The 21,891-nt window shown below is 42.5% G+C and overlaps 2 protein-coding genes across 3 annotated transcripts; both read right to left on the minus strand.

The window, feature by feature from the left end:
• Positions 1-621: 621 nt before the first annotated feature.
• Positions 622-15,491, minus strand: eftud2 (elongation factor Tu GTP binding domain containing 2). Its single transcript, XM_061090438.1, has 28 exons — positions 15,383-15,491; positions 14,709-14,824; positions 14,448-14,610; positions 14,236-14,314; positions 13,985-14,060; positions 13,738-13,803; positions 13,590-13,625; positions 13,262-13,352; positions 13,065-13,147; positions 12,787-12,953; positions 11,782-11,906; positions 11,615-11,678; positions 11,414-11,504; positions 11,172-11,307; positions 10,359-10,486; positions 9,903-10,096; positions 9,700-9,811; positions 9,468-9,608; positions 9,142-9,243; positions 8,456-8,538; positions 8,070-8,156; positions 6,784-6,910; positions 5,884-5,971; positions 5,633-5,751; positions 5,238-5,332; positions 4,667-4,820; positions 1,196-1,303; positions 622-1,102 (listed from the first exon to the last, which is right to left on the minus strand). Exons 2-28 carry the CDS (start codon positions 14,811-14,813, stop codon positions 1,007-1,009), a joined length of 2,916 nt encoding a protein of 971 aa, XP_060946421.1. The 5' UTR covers positions 14,814-14,824; positions 15,383-15,491; the 3' UTR covers positions 622-1,006.
• A 1,151-nt stretch (positions 15,492-16,642) lies between these two features.
• Positions 16,643-19,336, minus strand: phospho1 (phosphoethanolamine/phosphocholine phosphatase 1). Of its 2 annotated transcripts, none has more exons than XM_061089951.1 (3): positions 19,162-19,336; positions 18,664-18,736; positions 16,643-18,182 (listed from the first exon to the last, which is right to left on the minus strand). In XM_061089951.1, the coding sequence occupies exon 3, from the start codon at positions 18,142-18,144 to the stop codon at positions 17,377-17,379; it is 768 nt and encodes a 255-aa protein (XP_060945934.1). In that variant the 5' UTR covers positions 18,145-18,182; positions 18,664-18,736; positions 19,162-19,336; the 3' UTR covers positions 16,643-17,376. The 2 variants fall into 2 exon arrangements, with proteins under 2 accessions (XP_060945934.1, XP_060945933.1); XM_061089950.1 differs by having other exon boundaries at positions 16,643-18,302.
• Positions 19,337-21,891: the final 2,555 nt, after the last annotated feature.

Genomic DNA, 21,891 nt, shown 5'->3' on the forward strand with positions numbered 1-21,891 from the left:
ATCAATCAAAATGCGTGTGTGTAATTTGGTGAAGCTGGATTGAATTTAGTGGGACTCTTGGGCCTTGGCGGTGATATCTGCTCTAGTGAGGGCAATTCAAGTTAAGTTTATGCTATAAAAAGTGTGAAGAATAAACTTTATTATTATTATTTATTTGAATCCTAATATTGGCAAAGATAACTCAACACTTTCCCCCCACGTCCCGTCCGCGTTCCCCTAGTGTTGAGCACAGGTCTTTGTCATTATGCCCAAAATGTTCCTCACTGACTCAAAAGATAAAGAAAGCAAACATTTCATGTCCACCTACCTCAGATGTCAAAACCAAGTCTTTTTAGGTCATTAACATCTGTCTCGTTTGATATGTGCAATCGTTCCTTCTTTTTCCTTTAGTCAGCCGCGTGGCCTCCACCTCTCCTGCTGCCTCCACCCATCCCGCCGCCTGTCCATCAGTCACCGCCCACACAGCATCCCGAACAGACACTGATCACTCAGACCAACAGCAAACCTCCAACTAACGCACACAGAATTGACTGCGCTACACTCCAGCTACACCCTGATTACATCCACACCAGCTTTAAACATTAACAATGGCAACAAAGAAAAAGAACATCTGAAAGTGTCTTTGAGTTAAACATTTTATTCAGACATAGATCATTGACAGCCAATTTCGTTACCTTTTTAAAAAAAAGCTTCAGACTTATCTTTTTCTACAAAAACAATTATTTATACATGTAAAAAATAAAATACAAAGACAAAGAGGAGTTGAAACAAAGATCTGAAAACTTGACAAATTACAGCTGCTCTCCAAAGTAAAGAGCAAACACTTCCCAAAGCCCAGTGTACTTCTGTGGTTTTCATCAATCTAACAACAGATCCCAGGGATCTTACATTGTTATAGACCTTTTAATATGTTCTGTTGTGTGAGTTTCCGATTCTATGAAAACTCCTTGGCTCTGGAGTACAGTGTAAAGGTAGGATTTGCTATTAATCGGCCAGGTTTGCAGTCTCACATTGGGTAGTTCAGCACCACGTCCTGTTTAGCCAGCTCCAACAACATAGGATCGTCGAAGAACTTGCTGATGCTCACATCTTCGCTCAGACCCTGCAGGACCACAAAATACATTAGTGATGCAAAAAGGCTGATTTACAAGCACAATAGAATAAACAATGATCAACAAGTGGAAGCAAAGCTCACCTTGCGTCTTCGGGTCTTGATCATGAACTCTCTGGCCAGGTGGGGGGCAGGCTGCGGCTCAAGAGGCCTGATCACAATACCCTTGTCTAAGGGGTCACCAGGAACGATCTGAAAAGAAAAAACGGAGTTAAGCAGAGAAAACTTAGCAACTGGCATCTGTGTAAATCTTCCCCTGCAAATCTCGCCATGTACACATTACACTTTCAGCTTGAACAAGCTGAGGGGACACTTCTAGTTGTCACTCTGACCCTTCGCTAAATATCCGATTATGCTGCCAGTCTCTTCTGTAATTACTGAGTCAGGAATGCGTCCATCAACATGATGGAAAAAGCGATGTGTGAGTGCTGTCACGCTTTTGGTTTGCGACCAAGACAGCATCAATGCAACGTTAGCAGGTTGAGTAGGAAGAAGTTCAGACTTTAAAATGACTCAGTAAATCCAATATCTAATGCTGCTTTCAGACCAGCACTGAACTCCAGATATTCTCCCGAGGGGCTGTGTGCGAGAACGCAAGAGTGCAAGCAAAAGGTTCCGGCACTTCTCCGAGTCAGCCTGCATCAAAATACAGCTGAAATTAAGCTGATAGATGTTAAAGAGTAATTCCTTTTTCTTAAACAAACAGCAACCAAGAAAAGAAAGACGTCGCCAGCGTTCGTTCCTTCAACTCAACTCAAACATGGTGGCGAGTCTGTTCCATTCGCAGCTCTTGATGCAACACAGGCGGCAAGAGCTATGATTGGTCTGGAGCAGGTTAGCCGTTCAGCATAAGTTGACATGGTGATTTACCCCGATAGGACGTGCACGAGCTTCGTAGGACCAGAAACCCTGAACTTAACCTGAAGTTACCCCGATAAACAGGCCCCTGCTGTGTTGAAGACATTCCCAGCCTCAGGGAAGGATACAAACAGGAGGACAAGGGGAAATGGTCAATGGAGAGGCTGAAGCCCAATCAACAGATGAAAGAGAGCTGCTTACAACAGTAATGCAACTCTCTCCTGTTTGCATGCCAGTACTAGCAGAACATAATCAAACCTATGAGGGAAAGAATACAGCCTCTTTAATAGTTTAATGGGGCAAACACCACAGTTCAGGGACTCGCATGTCAGGGGCTTATTTTCTGAGACACTTGAGTTGATGTGGTAGCAAGAATCATTTTTGTCAATCCAGGGAAAAAGCCTCAGAGTGGTGATTGAACCTCGGACTGACTGAAGCTGCCCTTTTGAAAGTAATTTGGGACGAGATGGAGAAGGTGATTGGTTCTAGACCGACTGTTGGGCCACATGGAAATAAATCACTGAATGGGATCGGAAATTAAATGGCCCGATTCAGCTGATTTTTACCACAAAAACATTTGTCCCAGAGGAAATCAGAGAAACAGATGTCTAAAATAATGCTAACTCATGATTTGAAATAACTTAAATTTATTCGGCCCTGATGATATTGCAACAAATACATTCTGTGGTTCTGCTGAATAAAAAATATGTCAATGCTTTTTATTCATTGTGTATCTGCTCTTTGATTAAATGTCTGGCTTCTTGTCAAAAACGTGCATTTTCACCTCAAGGAGATAAAACAACAGATAGGAGGATAAAACATTCACGTTTGTACCTATAAAATTTTCACCTTCCTTCCAGCCGAATGGACAGGTGGGATATTAATCTGCAGTCTGAGTGAAGTTAACTTTTACTGACACAGTTCTGCAGAGTGCAGACACCAACACATGTCAGGCACGACAGCCACGTTAGAAACTTAATGACTCAACACTCTGCTCAACTCCACATCAAAAGCTGTTTAGTCAGAATGTCAGACATGTGCACAAAGGTTGTTCACTCTGCTGCACAAGTTGCACAGTTTTATGCGAGAGTGACAGACCAGACAAGACACAAAGAAATCCAATTTCCCACCTGAGCAGAGGAGTTTCTCTAAATAAACAAATGTGCAACATTGCAATTCATGAAAGACTAAATTGGATTTGTTTGTTGGAGAACTATGACAAATTCGATGGTCACAGTAAAGACGCATGCAGGTGATTATCAACAATCTCTGTCCACACAAGAGGTTTTTGCTCATAAAAACATGACCATTCACTCACACTCCGCTTGTGTGTGCTGGTTCAAACAGGAAGCAAATAGTCTACTCTGCAGTTGGTTGCTTAGTTACAGAAAATACTGAGAACTAAAAAAAAGAAACAAATGGGGTGAACGATAGATCATAGGGTTCTATCTTGGGCCGACAACAAAGTGGAACTGTTACTAGGCCTGTCGCGATATGCAATAAATCAATTAATTGCGCGATAAATTAAAAAGAGCGATAATTTTTTTGCCGGCTGCAATAAATTCAGGGATTAAAGTTTTCCGTTGCTATGACGGATTTCCGTCAACTCCGCTCGCATAAGGCTAAAAATGAGATCGATGCAGATCCCATCCGGCAGTCGGCCGCGGCTGCCGGTGGACAGACTCTTGTCTCCGCGCTGCCCACGCCCCGCGTGCGTCAGGGCTCCTGTGCAGGTGTGGGAGGATCTCCTCGCGAGCCCTCTCCCAAGCGCTGGCTGGCCCCCGCCGGGCGCATTTCCTCCGTGGTGCGCCGCGACGGCTCCGGGTCGGTTGGAAAGGCTCGGGCGGGAGGAACGGAGACCACGGCGAGAAAGGTTTCACAAAAGCGTTCGGGGGGACGAAGGCGGGCGGAAGCCTGCCTGCGACAGCCCCAGCCGCGGAGACACGGGGGTCTCCGAGCGGTCTGACACAGGGGTCTCCGCGGAGACACGGGGTCTCAATTGGCTCAGGCATCGAAGTCAGAGTCACGAGTCAGAGTGTGTCTGTTTTGTATTTATTTTTTATTTATTTAAGTATAGTGTAAACTTTTGTTAACAGTTCATATATTATTCATAGTTTTAAGTTAAAAAGTTTTTGTATTTATTTATATTTATAATCTACTTTAAACAGTTCATATATTTGGCAATAAAAAAGTTTCCAGATGACCAGTTCCAGTGTTCTTTAAAAATAAAAGTTTATTGATCTTGGAAAGGGTGTACTTGCATTATTATGCCATTATCATTATATAAGTTGAAAATGGTGTCAAAACGGCAATATTAACGCTTATCGCAATCATTTCGGGGGCAATTAATCGCACAGAAAAATGTGTTATCGTGACAGGCCTAACTGTTACTGACAAAAACTCCCCTTTTACACAAAAGTAACTGGCATGCACCGTTTTTTAAATGCGGGTAAATGCACACAAACTTCCATCACTAAAAAGTCATGTGCCCCAGGAGTGAATGCCGACTGTATCCGTTCCCATTGCAGACAACAGCCAGATGTTCAAGGGCGTTAGTGGGTTTACAGACCAGTGGAAAAAGGGCGATATAGTTTTATGGTGGCAATCTTTACTCCCTACCAATGTGTCCTAAATAATGTTTCCTGTTTACACCCATCTAATTTCAGATTTCAGCAGGTCTGCGTGTGTAAATCATACCTGCCAGTGGTGGAAAACGGAGAGAGCGAAGGCCTGTCCCTGTGTGTGTGTGCGAAGGTCTGTCTCAAAGCCGAAGGAGTCGATGGCCGGGATGAAAGCTTTGATGGTGTAGAGAGGAGACCCTGGAATAGGCGCGTCCTGAGTGACGTGGCCCCTGGTAGATGACAAACACAGGACAGAATAAAAAACTGATCAATTTAAATCAACAATCAAATTACTGCAGATGAAACTTTACATGGCACGTGCATTGAGCAGGGCTGCAAGAAATGTTTATTTTCATTATATGTAATCTGATTACTTTTTCTTGATTCATTGCTTTCAATGTAAACATTGCTTTCAATGAATCAAGCGAGGAATCAGAAAAATCTTTCCCAAAATTCATGTTATTCCATCAGGCCGCCAAACATCTTATAATCCTCAGTTTATGATCTCAAGAGACTCAGAAACAGGAAATATTAACAGTTTAAAAGCCTCAAGTTGTTTTTGTTCTTAATGAATTCACATAAATAATCAATTAAATAGGTGCTTGTAAGGTTCTAGAACGAATATCTCAGCCTGGGCTCATACCAACCTTCTTCTCGCCAGCACTGTGTAGACAGCAGAGACACAATCAGCCGGAGCCTGAACCTCCACAAAGTAATAGGGCTCCATCAACCTTGGTGTGGCCTGCAACACAAGAGAGACGGTGCATTAAAGGGACGGCAGGAGCCTGTAGAAACCACGTGGGTTTCCAAAGTATGGCTAAACCATGGATTTATGACAAGAGACGTCAAAGAGCAGAATGAGTCAAGGGACAAAAGCCAAAAATCGTTAAAGAAAAAAACAATGTTACTGGACTACAATTAAGGAGGACGCACGTCAGCAATATCCTGAGCTGTAATCAAGGTAATGGAACATAAAGGAGGGGTGGGGGGGGCTGATGGTAGATGAGAGGACGAATGGACTGTTTGGAGGGAATGAGCTCACCATGAGGAAAGCAGAGTACACCACTCTCCTGGCTGTGGGGATGACCTGGCCTCCTCCTCTGTGGAGAGGCTCCTGGGCGATGACTGCATCCAGGATCTTGAACTTGACGTTCCTGATGGCTGAGGGCGGTGGAGAGAAACAGAGTTATGGTGACACATTACGGATGAGAAAAAAATGCTTTTTCCCTATAGCACGGTGCATAATGTGTGTGACGCCAGATGCTCTGGCGAAGAGGGAATTCCGGGACTTACGCTCATCACACAGAGGTCCCTCCCTGGTGCCCCACTGGAAACCCTGGACGATGCTGTCTTTGACCGAGCCCAGCAGCGCCTTGTCCACCTACAGAGGAAAAACAAACATTTTGAGTTAGCAACAGAACAATTTGACTTCAGTCACCTTGTATAACCTTGATTCGAATTAATACGTGTAGAGCAGGGCTTGACAGAGCAACACTGCCGTAGTTTGAGCCTTAAATCATAAATCTGAGCGGTAGATTTATCCAACAAGAATACTTGTTCTGGTTATTTATTGAGTGAAATGGCCAAAGGTTACCACTTCACGAGTGGGGATTTTCTTTGATATATTGTGGGTTTGAGCAGTTGGTCTATTTCAAGATGCCAACTTTGGACTCTTTGCTGACATTTTCACAATTTTTCTAGTGTTGTATAAATTATTACAGAGTTAAAAACATAATTTAAAATGCAACTGTTTCAGCTTAATGAGACATTTCAGGGTTCTAGAGGACAAGTACCATACTCATATTTACACTGAAAATACAATGTGCTAAATGTGCCAACAGGAAATATTATTTAGGACAGTGTGCAAGTAAAGATTAAAACCATAAGACTATAAGAAACGCTCATTTGAAACAATGCATACATGAAGTGGTGAAACTCGGCTGATACAGTAAGGCAGCAACAGAGGCTGCAGTCGAAAGTCAAATAATATTTCCCTCCTTTCTTAACAACTATTCCTATCCCTCCTTTCCTTCTCACTGTGCTTTCATTGAAGAGAAAATGTGCTCCTTGGGAAAGGAGTCATCATGGGGCCCTGCATTTAGAGTGTGAAAACTACAGCTGTTCATCTATATTTTTTCAACTTACGCAGCCCTGTTAGCAGTGATTCACCTGCCTCCTCAACATATAACTCACCTCAGACGGCAGCGTGTCGTCTACAAGAATGTTTGGCCCCGTCGTGTCCGGTCCAAAGGCCCAGATAGACCTGGCAGCCAGCAGATCCCAGTCGTACTTTGTCTGGAAAAACTCTCCCAGCTTCTTTCTGCCGTGAGGAAAAAAACAGAGCGGCCGTGGTTTGAACTGAGGTTTTGCTCATTGTGTCAGTCCGGAACACTAAGGAGATTGGTTGATCGGGGGGCACGGGGGTTAATGGAATGGGAGGAGCGGAGCGAAGGTTTAGTTTAATAGCGTGTGAAGTATGTTACTCCTTTGGCTTTGCTACTCCATGCTGGCACTGCTGGGTCCAGATGGCCTCAAAGACGAGCTGCATACTGACAGGAAGCTGCTCCCGAGCACAACACACACACACACACACTCATGCACGCTTGTCGAGTCCCGGGGACAAGAAAAATTCATGCATGCTTTTAGTGCATGATTCAATTACTGAGAGAACTAATCAATAGTCCTAAGATGGATTTTTATAAGCACATACTTGTCGAAATGTACATATGGAGCTTGACTTTGCTTCAATATACAAATTAAACAGAAGCTCTGAATCTATTTAACATTAGATATGTATCAGTAATGAATATAATAATAATAATAATACATTTTATTTATAAGGAACCTTTCAGGACACTCAAGGTCGACGAAATATGGCTTTTATATTTATTAGGATTGGTTTCTAAAACTGAGTTCAAACAGACAAAGTGAAGCAGGAATTCATATTTACTCTGTCTGAATGGATTAGCAGTTTATTGGCACTTTGCTCTACAGCCGTGACAATTTCCAAAACTGTACTTTCAAGCAAATGAAACAAAATTGTATTTTAATAAAAAAAAAGTCCACCAGACTGTGTGACGACAGCGATATCAAAGTGCAGCATATTGTCGTCACTAAAAGTGATAATGGGGTACATCACGTATTGATTTAAATAGGTTTATTACCTTCCATTCTAATAACTGCACTTTTTAAATGACTCTTTCAGCCGTGGGCATTTCTATATTCCTCTACTTTCTTCAATGACGACATATAATTAATGTACCAATCATCAGTCTTGCATGTCTGCTCATTTATCGCAGTTAACTGAAGGATAAATGATTATATAGGATCATCTCTAAAATATGAAGAAATTAATAGGATTCATTATCACTGAGGTGGATAATATCTATAGGCACATCTGACTTTTCATCATCTCAATTAATTAAGACGTCATTTAAACTTATATATGTGCGAGTGTGGTAATATCTTCTATATCATACCTGTTCCACGAGATCTGCACCACTTCGTTCTCTATGTCCTCGGCCAGACCTTTCTCCAAGGGCTCAGCAATCATGGTGATCTTATTCCTGTCAATCACATCACACAGCTGTCAATAGCTGTCAATCAAATACTCTGGGTTGGGGAGACACTCGGCCAGAGGGAAGGACGGACTCCGACGCAGAGTCGCCAAGTGCCCAAACTTAACCACAACACGAAACACATCATCCAAAGCAGCCGTCTGAACAACAGCGTGTGTCAGAAATTAGAAACAAAGCTGTGACTTTTGAGTGGCATTAATAATTGCGCAAAGTAAGATTTCTCCAAAATGCACACGCTGTTGTTAAGTGAGAGAAACCTATTTCAAAATATCTCGTTTCATACTCACTTTTTATTTGGCGTTTCAGCAAAGCACTTGAGAGATGATGTCTCCACAACTGTTTCACAGAAGGTCACCACTGGGTCAGCAACCTGTGGTTAGAGGTGAGGAAAAGATGTCACAACCATCTAAGATTAATATTCTATATAAATATTCATATTTGAGATGTTCCGATACCATTTTCTCACCTCGACACCCTGACTTTGCTTTTCAGCCGATAACAAGTACTATCAGATACCAGTGCATTAAAACAATTACATAAATACAGCATTTAAAAAGCTGTAAGCTACTAACCCTGTATGGAAGGGATGATTTCTAACTGGAAACTGAAGTCTTGCGAATGGAACAGGTTGCCATTTTACTTGTGGGACTGCAGAGTGAAATATAGTCGAAATGCTGCCAACTGTGGCTTCTTCTTTTCAGCTCGAAAAACAAGCACAGCTGCTGTTTTGGTTCGGTGAGGAAATTAAACTAATATTCTTTGAAGACATGGTATCGGATCCTTACATAGATGTATGTACTCGCCTAAGTGAAGAGGCTTTTTCTAATGCAGGTATCAGAACATTTCTAACACACACATAGCATATTTTATCGTCTTCCTGTGCAACTGCTGTGATATATTCTTATGTTAACCACATGGTACTAAAATAAACACCGTTTTGTAATATAATGTGACCATAATAAAAAAATATTACCTTAATGTCGATCTCGGAGTACATCTTGCGCAAGTCGTGCATGACACAATCCAGGTAGAGTTCTCCTGTGCCTAAGATAACATGCTCTCCAGACTCCTCCACCTGAAACACACACAGGTATGGTTAATAATAATCCCGACTATGATCATTCTAAGTATGACTTAAATCAAAATCTGTGTGTTGTAGTGATGGTTTGCATAATTTTTCCTTTTCACCTGATTGAAATCTTTTTACTGCAGCCTTTTCAAATGTCACTGAAATGAACTACATGAACTTCCGAGCCAGGAATCGTTTGGAAAAGCGCTTCAGAGGAATGACTGCCGTACCTTTGTGGTGAGAGATGGATAGCTCTTGTTGACCTTCCTCAGTCCGTCCAACATTTTCGGAAGCTCTGATGGGTTGACGGGCTCCACTGCAATCTTGATAACTGACGCTGTGTTAAACTTCAACGGTCTGAAAATCTGAGCCTGGAAGAGAAAGCAAAAAAAAAACGATATTAAGCTGCTGCTCGTATGCTATTTCTTAACATCTCGTTGGTTTTTCTCTTTTAGGTCTCACGTCTTCGTTGCCTCTGGGCTCTGTGATTGTGGCGGTTTTGACAATTGGCTGATCGCAACCTTCGATGAGGACCCAGTTGCCAGCAGGTACTCGATTCACTTCAATCTGGTATCTAAAATTGAAGAAGCCGAATCAGAAAATAATTCAAACAATTGTCGATTCCTATCTCTACAAACTTAATAACCCAAAACTCTGGATGGTACCTAGCAACAGAGATCCACAGACGGCCCACGGTGCAGATTTGGGAGTCCTCCTCATCCTCAAGGGTGTAGTTCTCTCCTAAAACCTTGAGGGCCTGTCCTGCATGAATGGTCCCGCTCAGCACCCTGCCAAACGCATGGAACTGGACCCCGTCCTCGGTGCTGTACATCTTAGTGGTGTGGCACATCAAAGGACCCTGAGGCAGAGAGACGAGCGAGGAATCACAGAAGGAGAGAGAAAATAGGAAATTAGGACGCTAGACTCTAACATTTCAGGAAGTAAATCTCTGAACAGGAACTTGGAAAACTGTGATCAATGTCCTGCTCGGTCTTAACTTGGATTATTTCAAGCATTTTTCAGTCAAACATCCTGTTGCCTTCACACTATTGTAAACAGACTGCAGGTATTATCAGGTAACCAAGGTAAACAGGAGATTCTTCCTTCGTTGTTATACTCACTTCAGGGTCACACTCCGCCATCGACTCCCCCAGGTCTGAGTCCAGACCTCCTGCATAGGTGTGCTCTATCTTGCTCCGGGCGCCCTCTTGTGGCGAGGGGATGTGATGCACACACATGTCCACAAAGCCTGGAGGGAGGACGTTCATGGTCAATTTGAAATTGATTTATCATGTTTACTGAAGCATGACCATTTATCTCTAGATTAAAATTACACTTATGAGCAGAGAAGTGAGACAGATTCAGATCTTCTGTCAGTGCATGCACTACTATCATGGTTACTTAATTTACATAGTAAAAAAAGATTAACTCCGTCACGCACTCTAAAGTGTTAATGCTATTAAAAGAGTGTGATTGTAAATTTAAAAAAAGCTTGTTCTCCGTTGATTAGTCGTTATAGTTGTGATATATTATGTAATTATAGCTGGAGCTTTAGGGCCATTTGTCCTTATTTCCTAAACTATTAAAGGAATGAGCACAAAACAAGTAGAAAATGAATTGTTTCAAATTGGGAATCAGTACAGTCTTTGACTTCACGTTAGCCTCAGCAACGAATCAACGATGCCATGTTTTTCTTATTTGATTAGTGATAAATCAGTTGAAATAAAAGAAACAGTTTCTAAACCTTTGGGGTTGTGATTTGAATGGTTCAAATGTCACGAATCAAGAAGCAGAGCCCTCAATATTTGCAATATTTAAAATAGGTGTAAAAGAACAGGCTACGCTACACATCAAAACAAAGTACTGCAGATCTCAGACTTACAAATATAAAATGATTTGAATACTAAGACGGTAACAAACACATAAGACAATACCTGTGAATTCCCCAAAGAAGCGGTTGCACACAAGCCTCAGCAGGGGTTTGATGTTCAGCTTCAGTTCCTCTTTAGTCAGGTGGATCCCCAGCTCATCCAGAACTCGAGGGAGAGAAGTGTCCACATCCCCAACCACCTGAACACAAACAGGATTCAGGTGAGGATAAGACAACTTAGTCTGCGCCTGACGGGGCCCAAAGGTGTTGAGGGAGCGGGTGGTGCCAGTTTGAAAATTGTCTTACCTGTGAAAGAATCTTGTAGAGGGGCTCAAGCACGAATTCCACAAAGCTGCGCTGGGCGTTACTGCTGGGAGCCTTCTTTGTGAATTTGCGACTGAAAAGAGACAAAAATTTAATTCACTGCAGAGAAAAGATGTGTTGGATGAGGAAGATGAAGACACCGTCTCAGCATCTGCTGCATCATAATAAAAATAAGTTACTTACGTCTTGGGATTGAAGTAAATGTCGCCCCAGAGCCTCTTGGCAAACTCATTATAGTTGATGTCCCCTTTAATACAAATAAAGCTAATGAATACCACACTAATTATATTTGAGATGAGGAGGATGTGAATGGTCTTTGTTGCTGCTTATGGGCTGGAGAGTCTGCTCACCGTAGGTGTCTGAGTAGATCTTTGCAAAGGAGCCCAGGGTGAAGCAGACGCTGTACTGAGAGCTGGCGAAGCAAACATTTCCAAGGAGAGGCGACACCACCAGGTTCTCATCGGTGGAGTACGTGCTAAAAGAAAAATTACCCAACACAGACACAAAGTGTTAGGTCTTTCCGACTTTGACAGAATGAACAATAAGATCTTGTTTAGATCTGGGAATAACATCCAATCTGAGTGATCGGATCACAAGTGGTCAGCGATGGCAGATGTTAAAATTCCAAAGTGCAAACTGAGATCTCAAAAATCACATGAAGAGGCTTTCTGAGACTTATGTGGCCACATTATTTTTGCTTTGCAAAAATGTGTCCTTGGCCCATATGAAGGACTGCCTACTCAGCGGATATCCTTTAACAGACTACAGTTCCACATTGAACCAAACATATTTTGTATTCTTCTCTGTGCCCATATGTAATGATTGATTCTCTCTTAAATGTTTAAATTTTTCTTTAGAGCAAAGCTGCAAGAGATTCATTCAACCCCTTCTGACTCCTCTCTCTTCCACACTCATGCCAATAGAGTTACGACACAACTGGCTAAAAACAACATTATTTGGTCTTCCTGAAAGAGAGGGGAATAAAGATATGATCACAAGTGTTCACATCACAATGTAATAGTAACGTAATGCAGAGCTGTCCACCTGTGATCAGATATCTCAGGGCAGATGTTAATACCAGGTACCCAAAAATAAGTGTCTTTGGGATTTTATGGTTTATCTTATTCCCATTTAGAAGAAATCTTGTTCCTGTTTTTGTGAATCAAAAAAATTCCGTATCAGATTTCCCACTTTTAATGCAGCTTTAGAAATTAGTGAAAGTAGAAAAAAAACTCCCTTCCTTAAGCTGCACACAAAAATGATCTGTTCTATAAAATCAGTTGTACTCTCCTCTATGCTCATTACATCTCCTGACATTAAAGCACAATGTGAGTGTGACAGGTTTCCTTTATTACCTGAGCAAACCATTGACTTCATCAACAATGTGGCGCAGTTTATAATAAGCATCTGTGGGCGGCAGTTTGAGCTCCCCAATGAGCCGGTCCACCTTGTTGATGCAGATGGTGATGGCCATGCGCTCCTGAACCGCATGCTTGATAAGTCGCTCTGTGTTCAGCATCACCTGAGCAGAGATGCACAGAGGTTGAGGTTATATGGAGGGCGGAGCAAATCTACTCGTGTCAAGAGAAAGTGCAGGATTGGGAAAATCCAAAGGGGGGGGGGAGTCACTCACTCCTTCTGCTGCATCTATGAAAAGGACAATGCCGTCGGAAAGCCGGATGCTCGATGTGACCTCGTCAGAGAAGTTCACGTGGCCTTTGAGAAGAACACATTTTACATCATTTTCAATTTACAGTTTTACGTTATTCTTTTGACCAAACCGATCAAACACTTATTCAACAAGCAAAGCATTAATAATAGATATAGTACCTGGTGTATCCATGATGTTAAAGAGGTAAGATTTGCCTCTGGAGTCTGGCAGGACCATTGTGACGGGGGTACTCTTGATACCGACTCCTCTCTATTGAAAAAGTGCCAGACACAAATCAGCTTTGCAGGAAATTAAACATAAATCTATTATTTTTTGAGTTTCTTAAAATAATAATGCTGCAATCTTTAAAAGATTATGCCATGTCAATTTAAAACTTCACTCTGCCCAGAATCACATTTACAATCCTTAGCCATTCTAAGATGTTAAAGCATAGTGTTTTTGAGGATGCTCTATTACATTACATCACAGTTCAAACCAATCTCTTACCTCCTGTTCTGTAAAGAGGATGTCAGTGTATCGAAGCTGAAAATGTAAAAAAAAAAAAAAAAAAGGAGGTTAGATCCTGCCGTCATATACAGAATGAATATGTTATAAAATTAAACACTATTATCAAACATGTGTAAATAACACTCACATCCATGTCATATCTCTTCCTGATTTCTGGATGCGTCTGTTCAATTAGGCAGTCGACAAAACACGTCTGGAGAGAAAAAACAAATCCATTAGATCTCCATGAGTCTGTTTGAAGTGCAGTTATCAGCAAATGCTCCAAAAAAATCCTGTGCTCCTAAATGTGTCATTTTGGCAACACATGTCCTCTTTGGCAAACTGCTGCAGATGCCCAGATAAAAGAGAGTCTGGGCCGTGAGACAGGCTCTTACCTTGCCATGATGCAGGTGACCACAAAGGGTGACATTACGGATTAGCTCAGGACCATCCATCAGATCTGCGAGGAATCTGTCAAAAGAGACAAAGGATATCACAGTTTGAAACGACATACAGCAAATATCTAAACAACATGCAACAAAAAATACATTATGCACAGATTCTGTTCAGTCAGCTTCATTCTAGATCAAAATTTGCATTTTCAAATTTGGACACATTTCCTTATGAGCAGGGAACCACTACTCACTCCATATCATAAACCGTGGCAGGCAACTCTTGCTCCATCAGGGTGAACCGCTTGTTCCTCACAGGCTTGATGATGGGCTCTGGAAAGAGTAGAGAGAAAGTTCTAATATCAGCGTGCGGAATTAGAATACTTTAACTTCAACTTTACTTTAAACGCCAATCATGTGCGATAAGATTCGACAAATACAGCTTATACTTTTGTTTGATTCTAACCTGTAAGAGGTTGTGTATCTTCCTCCTGGACGATAGTTTCCACTTCGGGCCCATAAACCTCCTCCGCTGTAGGATAGTACTTCTTGTCCTCATGCAGAACCACCTCCATGCCCGGGACTTCTTCATCGGCATCAGCGGGTTCGTCGTCATCATCCTCATCGGCCTGCACAAGGAGTGTTATTACCATTAAGCACACACTGCATAAACTAACTTCATGCACCACGTTGCAATAACCATCAACACTGGATTTAAGAAAAGTACCTCATCAACATCTCGGTCTTCTGCATCGATATCATCCTCTTCATCATCAGAGTCCAGCTCTGGACCGATGTAGTTTCCAAACTCATCATACAGATCTGCCTCCATCTTGCAGAGACCTGAGAGAGACATTCAGCGTTAATGACTTTAAACAAATCTAGTTTATGCAGCTCGTTTATTTTCTGTGCCGCAGGAACAGATACATCCAACTATTTATCCGTTAGCATAAATGCTGGTGTTTTATTATAATATCACACCAAGCGTGTCGATTGTGGAACTAACCAAAGATGTGACGAGTTGCAGAGCGAGCCCATTTTCAAAATCAACTTGTCACATTTGTGTAGTTTTTAAATTAAATGTTGCCACGTAAAGTTAAGCTACATTACCACCAAAGCTAACGCTAGCTTCTTTGGCAAAATACGCACCGCTGGCTATTTAGTTTAAACCGAGCTTCCCGCCGACAGAAAAATTAAACTTAACTTTGAACTTTTGAAATGACCATAACCTGCTCTCTTGCTTTGTTTTGAACCATGTCATTTGTTAGCCTTAAACTAGCATGCTAACCCGCTAACAAGCAAAGCAATGAATGACCCGTGGCCGACGTTTCAGTTACGTTGATGTTGTTACACTAACCTACGCCACTGAGCTACGACTTGAATCCTTTAATATGCACTCACCTGGATTCTCTTAGAACGGAGTCGGTAAATGTTATTCTAAAACAAGATAAAAGCTGTAGACGTTTTCAGAAGATAAATAATTTCCCAAATGCCGCCATGCGTATGGGTAAACTACTTCCGGCTTTCTTTTTCTACTGAGCAGATGGAAAGAACCATTCAGAGTTAAAACTCAATAGCGCCCCTACTGGCTGACAGAGACGTCACATCTAAAAGCCTGTTTGGTTGATTTTAGAAGAATATGGCACATAACTCACGAGATTTTCTTCAAATCTCAACGCTTGGTCACCTTTAATCTAAATAAAAATAAGAATAAATAAATAATAACAAACAGTAATTGTAGTATGTACAAACGGTTGGGACCCTACTAAGTGCAATTTCCTCTTTGCCTTCTAATGAGATGTAAGGCTAATCATTGTAAATAGAGAAAAAACAAACATCTACAAACCTCAAATATTGTTTGTTTATCTTCTGTTCTGATACTACTCCAGTAGACCTTTGAAAATGGACCAAGGTTCAGTTACGTACTATGACCACCAGATGACACTAAACACTCATGGACACTATGTGTGTGTGTGTGTGTGTGTGTGTGTGTGTGTGTGTGTGTGTGTGTGTGTGTGTGTGTGTGTGTGTGTGTGTGTGTGTGTGTGTGTGTGTGTGTGTGTGTGTGTGTGTGTGTGTGTGTGTGTGTGTGTGTGTGTGTGTGTGTGTGTGTGTGTGTGTGTGTGTGTGTGTGTGTGTGTGTGTGTGTGTGTGTGCGTGTGCGTGTGCTTTAATTTTGGTTTAATACCACCTTTGTGTGGACATTTTGGCTGGTGCTCACAAATCAAATTTGCTTTTTGAGGGTTAAGACTTGATCTTAGGGTTTTTCACCACATTCTAAATTTCCGCACATTTTGGTAAGAATTTGAGCATCTTAAAGCTTTCAAAAAGCCAATTAATTTGCCTGAAAAAATAAATAATAATCCTTACAATAAGTGCCTGTCAGTGCTCGGGCCCTAATAATTAGACAATCAATTGGGATAGTAAACGTCTTTAAAACCTTTAATGCATCAGTTTATTTCAAATTCTTATTTAATCACTTTAAGACTGATGGTTTATGCAGAGTGGAAAGTCCTTAATGGTTGTGATATTCATTCTAACTGTGGAGTCTAATGCTTAAATATGTATCATGGGGCCTCTCTGGCAAGGGTGCTATTAATGTAATGGTTATGAATGGTTCATTGTTGTGAGGTTGGATGATAAGACCAGACAAAGGCAGGGTTTCAGTTGATGGCTTTATTCCTGCTGGTGTTAATATATTTCCAGTATAGGCCAGGCCTATACACAACAAAGACACAACAGACTGATAAACAAGATAACAAAACCGACATACATACATTTGTAAAATAAGACGTACAGTATATTTCATGACAAACATATAGATAAAAAACTCCTTGCTTAGTCACCTTGGAGAGCTATTGGAATGCCCATAAAACAATGTTACTGTGATTTCACTTATTGACACTATAATTTAATATTTCATCTGAAAAAAGTGCAATTTGTATGAAAACACACTTATAATAGCATTTCAAAGGCGCCCAGTCACTTGGTTGCCATAGGCCAATGATGACATTTTAAATATTGTTAAGGTGATAACTTTAACCCTTAAACCTGTCAAGAATACCCATTGCATGATATTTATTATGCACATGCACCCATATACGTTAAAGCTATATAGCTCTAAATAGTGTTTAAAGCACAAATTATAGGGTTTGTTATTGATTTACAGTGGCAGGCTTTTGGAATCATTAACCAGCTGATGGTAAACTGAGGGACCTCTGGACCACGATGAGAGAGGCTGAGTCCTGTGCAGGCTGGACTCCAGATTTACAGTTTATTTTCACACATCCTCGCATGTTTATATTGCCTTATACACGTTGGTTCCTGTCACTGTTTCTACCTGAGAAAATAACTCTAAGTCTAAACTGGCCCTAGATCTGCTCCTCTGAGCCTCTCTACTCTGCCACAAGCTTCCTCAGCCGCTGCACCACCTCCTCCCCGCTCGCCCACGGCACCGTCACCGCCTTGAACTCCCCGGGCATGGACTCGTGGGTCTCGGTGATCAGCCGGTGCATGGGGAAGTCCCGGCGCGGGAACACCACGTCCCGGGGCCCGAGGGCGAGCGCCGGGCAGAAGTCGTTGGCTCCGTCGCCCACGTAGAGAACCCTCTGGTAGGGCCGGCCCCGCTCCTGCGTCCTGCGGGACACGTACTCCCGGACCACCACCTGCTTGCACATGTTGTCAGGGCACCGCAGGCAGTCGTGGGAGTGGAACGGCCTCATCACCAGGCGGCCGTCCTTGTTGAAGGTGGCCGGGTTGGTGAAGATCCGGTGGAAGAGCTGCCGCGCCCCGGTGCGCCGCAGCCACGACTCGATGAAGAAGCTGTTGGCGTCGGACAGCAGCACCACCTCGAAGTCCTGCGGGGGCCGGGCGCGCAGGAACTGGAAGAGGGTCTGCATGCCCGGGGTGGACGGGATCTTCTCCATGATGCTGCGGATGTCGCTCTCCGTGACGCCCTGCTCCGCCAGGTAGGCCAGCACCCGCTGCATGTACTCGTGGTAGCGGCCGGGCTGGTAGGTGTCCTTCAGCCAGCCCGGCAGGTGCTGGCCCGGGGCGGCCTGCACCACCATGTCGTCGCTAGTCTCGTCCACGATGGTCTCGTCGAAGTCAAAGAAGATGAGGAAGCGCTTGTCGTTGGGGAAGTGCGCCGAGGATGAGGCCATGGTGTCGGTGCGTCTGGGCCCGCGGGCGTCCTCCTCTCCTGGAGGATGGGGGGGCACAACACAGCAGGTGAAGACTGAATCCCTCATGATTGACTTTTCCACACACCTACATCAAATCCCACTCTCCTGCATCAGGCGGGCCCACGGTAAGGTGGAGGCTAAGGTGGAGGATGGAGTCAACAGAACCAATAGCAGATTTAATATATAGGAATATACATAAAGGAATAAATGTGAAGTTTTATAAAAGGGAGCAGAGCAGCCAACCAGCAGCCTGTCAGCGCAGAGGAGGCAGCATCCTCCAACTCATGGGTCTCTGAGGAAATGTGTCTATGAAGGTAAGAGGTGAGGAAGAGGAGGAGGAGGAGGAGGAGGAAGCTGCTCGAACTGGAGAGAAACTACGAATTAAATATGATTACGCCCAGACCAGACTGAATTGGCAGATCGGGTGTGTTCATGCTCCAGCAAGCAAGCAGACTATACAAATAACACAGAGTCAACCTGCTGCCTGTGGTGCTGTACCTGTTTGGGACCTGGTTGATGTCAGCTGACCTCCCGTGGAGTTATGATCCAATCAATGGGAGTCTGTATTTCCCTGTATGAGGAAAAACACACACACGCACGCCCGCACACAATGAGTTGCATGGCATCAAGCTGTAAAAAGAACCACACCTGCAGAACACATATGTAGCTTTACGTTCTTTTAGAATAAATACATTTACCCTGCAATATGTACGAACAGATTACTGAACACACACACCAACAATTCATTTTATCCCATAAAAATAGGCTACTGTATCTTAGCTTATACCCGTTATAAATGGAATATCAGCGTGTCACACACAATTTAAATTACATTTAACAATTATAAAATAGGCTACCCTTACTGTACATGACATTATATCTATTATGAATAGAATACTAGGCTGTCAACACTTCACTTGATCTAACAGTCCTAGATAAACGCAGACTCTGGAGTCACCGTTTTGTTTTCTATTATCTATTTACTGCAAAACGAACCTGCTTCCTCACAGCATCAGCGCCTGGTGGACAGAGACAAGCGGAGCTCTGCAGCGTGTGGCTTTTTTAAAAGGAAGCTGAATGTGCATCCCCGGTGCTGGATCCGGTCCACGGTGTCGGTCCTGTCCGATCCGGTCCCTCACAGTCCAGACAGAGTCCCGCCGCTCCGCACAGGGGACGCGGACTTTTATAGTGACAGCCCGCACCGCTGAGCGTGACCGCGCCCACGAGCACGCCCCTTTAATAGCAGCCTGCCGCGCGCGTTCACGACACTTTCAAGAGCTTTGTGGAAGGAACAAAAAAAAAAACCAACAGGGTACATCTTGTTACCTTCTGTTTCCAGAGATGTGGACACGTTTGTCAAATTACTGACACAGAGAGGTATCTGTTCGTCGTTTAGGCCGCTCACGCACTTTTCCTTATGGGGATCATTTGCTCATGGGAGAGAATTAATATCCCTGGTGGTCACAGCTCCAAGAAAAAGACCAAGGTCAAATCCGCAAAAATCTGGAATCCGCAAAAAGGCAGTTTGGATCCTTGTGTCCGGGAAAAACCGCAAATTCAAGCCGAGCAGTTCAATATTTGACCAACTGGTGGGATATTGCTCAGCTGGTAACAGACGTTTTAAGTGTATTATTGTCCTATAAGCTAAACGACTAAAAAAGGGTCAATGGGACTATGAGAAAAGTGGAAAAATCCCCAAACCGCTCTGAAGCTGTGACCTCTGACCTCTTCTGTAAGGGGGTCAAGGAAGTAGGATAAAGCTGTATTGACATTTGAGCAGCAGAATCATTGTTTTTCTACTTTTCCAATATAACACTGACCTTTTTACCAGGCACTCACCTCATTAGGACAACAATACCATGAAACTTTAGTTAAACTTAACAAACTCAACAACATTGTTCCAGTTCAGGTTAATCATCTATTAAACGGTGCCTGCTTCGATCTGCCTCCAAGGAATTAGGATAAAGCTTTTAAAGCATTCAATCTAAGTTAATCACATCAGTAGCCTACATAATTTAAAATCTGAAAAAAGGTGCATTTCTATTTATTAATCATAGTGAAACATTATCTATTGAATAAAAGTGTAAACTAACAATTTAGTAGCACTTACATGGCACTTTCTTAAAGCACATATTTGTAGTTTGGCTTTTTTAAAGAAATTGTACTCTCTTGATTCTTGTTGTTCTGGGTTTGTACCCTCATGGTAGAATGCACTTATTGTAAGTCGCTTTGGATAGAAGCGTCAGCTAAAGGAAATGTAATAATGTAATGTAACAATCATCTCAGCTTGCTATGTTGTCTGCTTGTTTCTCTGGAAGACAAAACGATACAACCCTGCAAATACACCATGATTAATGCAGGACACAGGCAGCAACTTTGAGAGCGGCAACCACGTGCCTGAACAACATGACACTGAAGCCCTCCTCTGCTTATCTGCCTGCTGATAGACATGGCCTCCTCCTTCCTCTACACAGCACAGGGCATAATGACTAACAGCTGGGGAGGCTGACTACTTCCAAACCCCGATTGGGAATGGAGATGTACGGGTGCTGTGTTATTATCTCCTCTGCTCGTGAAGTGAGCCTGGGTACCTGACCACCCACTCACCTTCAGTGAGTCACTCACACTTCTCTCCCCACACACACCGGCCTGCTCTGCCACCTTACAGGATTATGTGACTCATTGGTGCACCACTTAAAAACACCTGTGTGTCCACAGAATAAATAATATTTGAAAATATATAAATCTCTTTTTACTCTTTGTCTGATATTGAAATGGTAATAATTTAATGAAGCTTTCCGCATATATTACTGCTTATGTATGGGTTTAGATGAGATTAAAGCTTTGCTTTACTTAACCAGGAGATTTCCTGTCTGAGGTCACTGCCGGTGACAACAATAAAACCATACTGCAAGGAACTTGTCATCTGCAAAGTCGAACTCACTCTAATTTTTAAAAGACTTGCTAACATGCATGTTGTTGCAAATATAGGCGAGGCACACTGAAATAAGAGGAAGTGCGACAGAGAAAAGGACCTACAACTTCTCTAGTGAAAACAAAGCTGAGATGAGAAGTTGCTGAACCTATAGACATTGTTTGTTACAGGCGTTGTGCCAAGAATTCGGTGTCTCAAAAATGAGGTTATGACCCAAGCAAATCCAGTAAGTGCAGTTGCAGCAGGCGCCAGTTGGGATTTAGGCCCTTCAGCAAAGTTTCACATGGAAGTAACCGGAATTTGAACGCACTGACCCATCAGTGCACAATCATCATTAATATTCAGTTTCTCTTCTGTAAACCCATCGTGATTAAAGACAGTACACACACACAGAGACATGACAAATGTGTGATAATCATGGCTACTCGTTTTTACTTCTCAAAGTTAGCAGTCAGTTAAATGTATATTATCAAAAAAGGCCCAACTTTTTCCACTTCTCCTCAATCTCCAGGTAACATACAAAAAAGACAAATCAGGACATTATAAAGCTGCACATTTTGTACCAGATACAATAATAAAATACGCAATGCTACATTAAGTGGTTAAAAATACAAAGGGGAAAAAGTATATTGATTTTTTAAAAACATCTTTAAAGAATATACAATGTTATTTTTTTCTTAACTAGCCAAGAATTTTAGTAGAAAGTGCATTCTATATAACAAAGAAAGGAGGAGGAGAATCGTTCGTCAAACTGAAGACGTAGCAGGACGTGACAGAGAGGCTCCATGAAC

Source organism: Limanda limanda, chromosome 17 (assembly GCF_963576545.1).
Source record: "Limanda limanda chromosome 17, fLimLim1.1, whole genome shotgun sequence".
NCBI lineage: Eukaryota > Metazoa > Chordata > Actinopteri > Pleuronectiformes > Pleuronectidae > Limanda > Limanda limanda.

Coding starts and splice junctions, on each gene's coding strand:
- eftud2 (XM_061090438.1), bottom strand. CDS start 14,813: ATGGAGGCAGATCTGTATGATGAGTTTGGAAACTACATCGGTCCAGAG. Junction 13,148..13,261: donor TAACATCATGGATACACCAG/GTACTATATCTA, acceptor TTCTTCTCAAAG/GCCACGTGAACTTCTCTGAC. Junction 9,812..9,902: donor CTGTGGATCTCTGTTGCTAG/GTACCATCCAGA, acceptor CTTCAATTTTAG/ATACCAGATTGAAGTGAATC.
- phospho1 (XM_061089950.1), bottom strand. CDS start 18,231: ATGAGGGATTCAGTCTTCACCTGCTGTGTTGTGCCCCCCCATCCTCCA.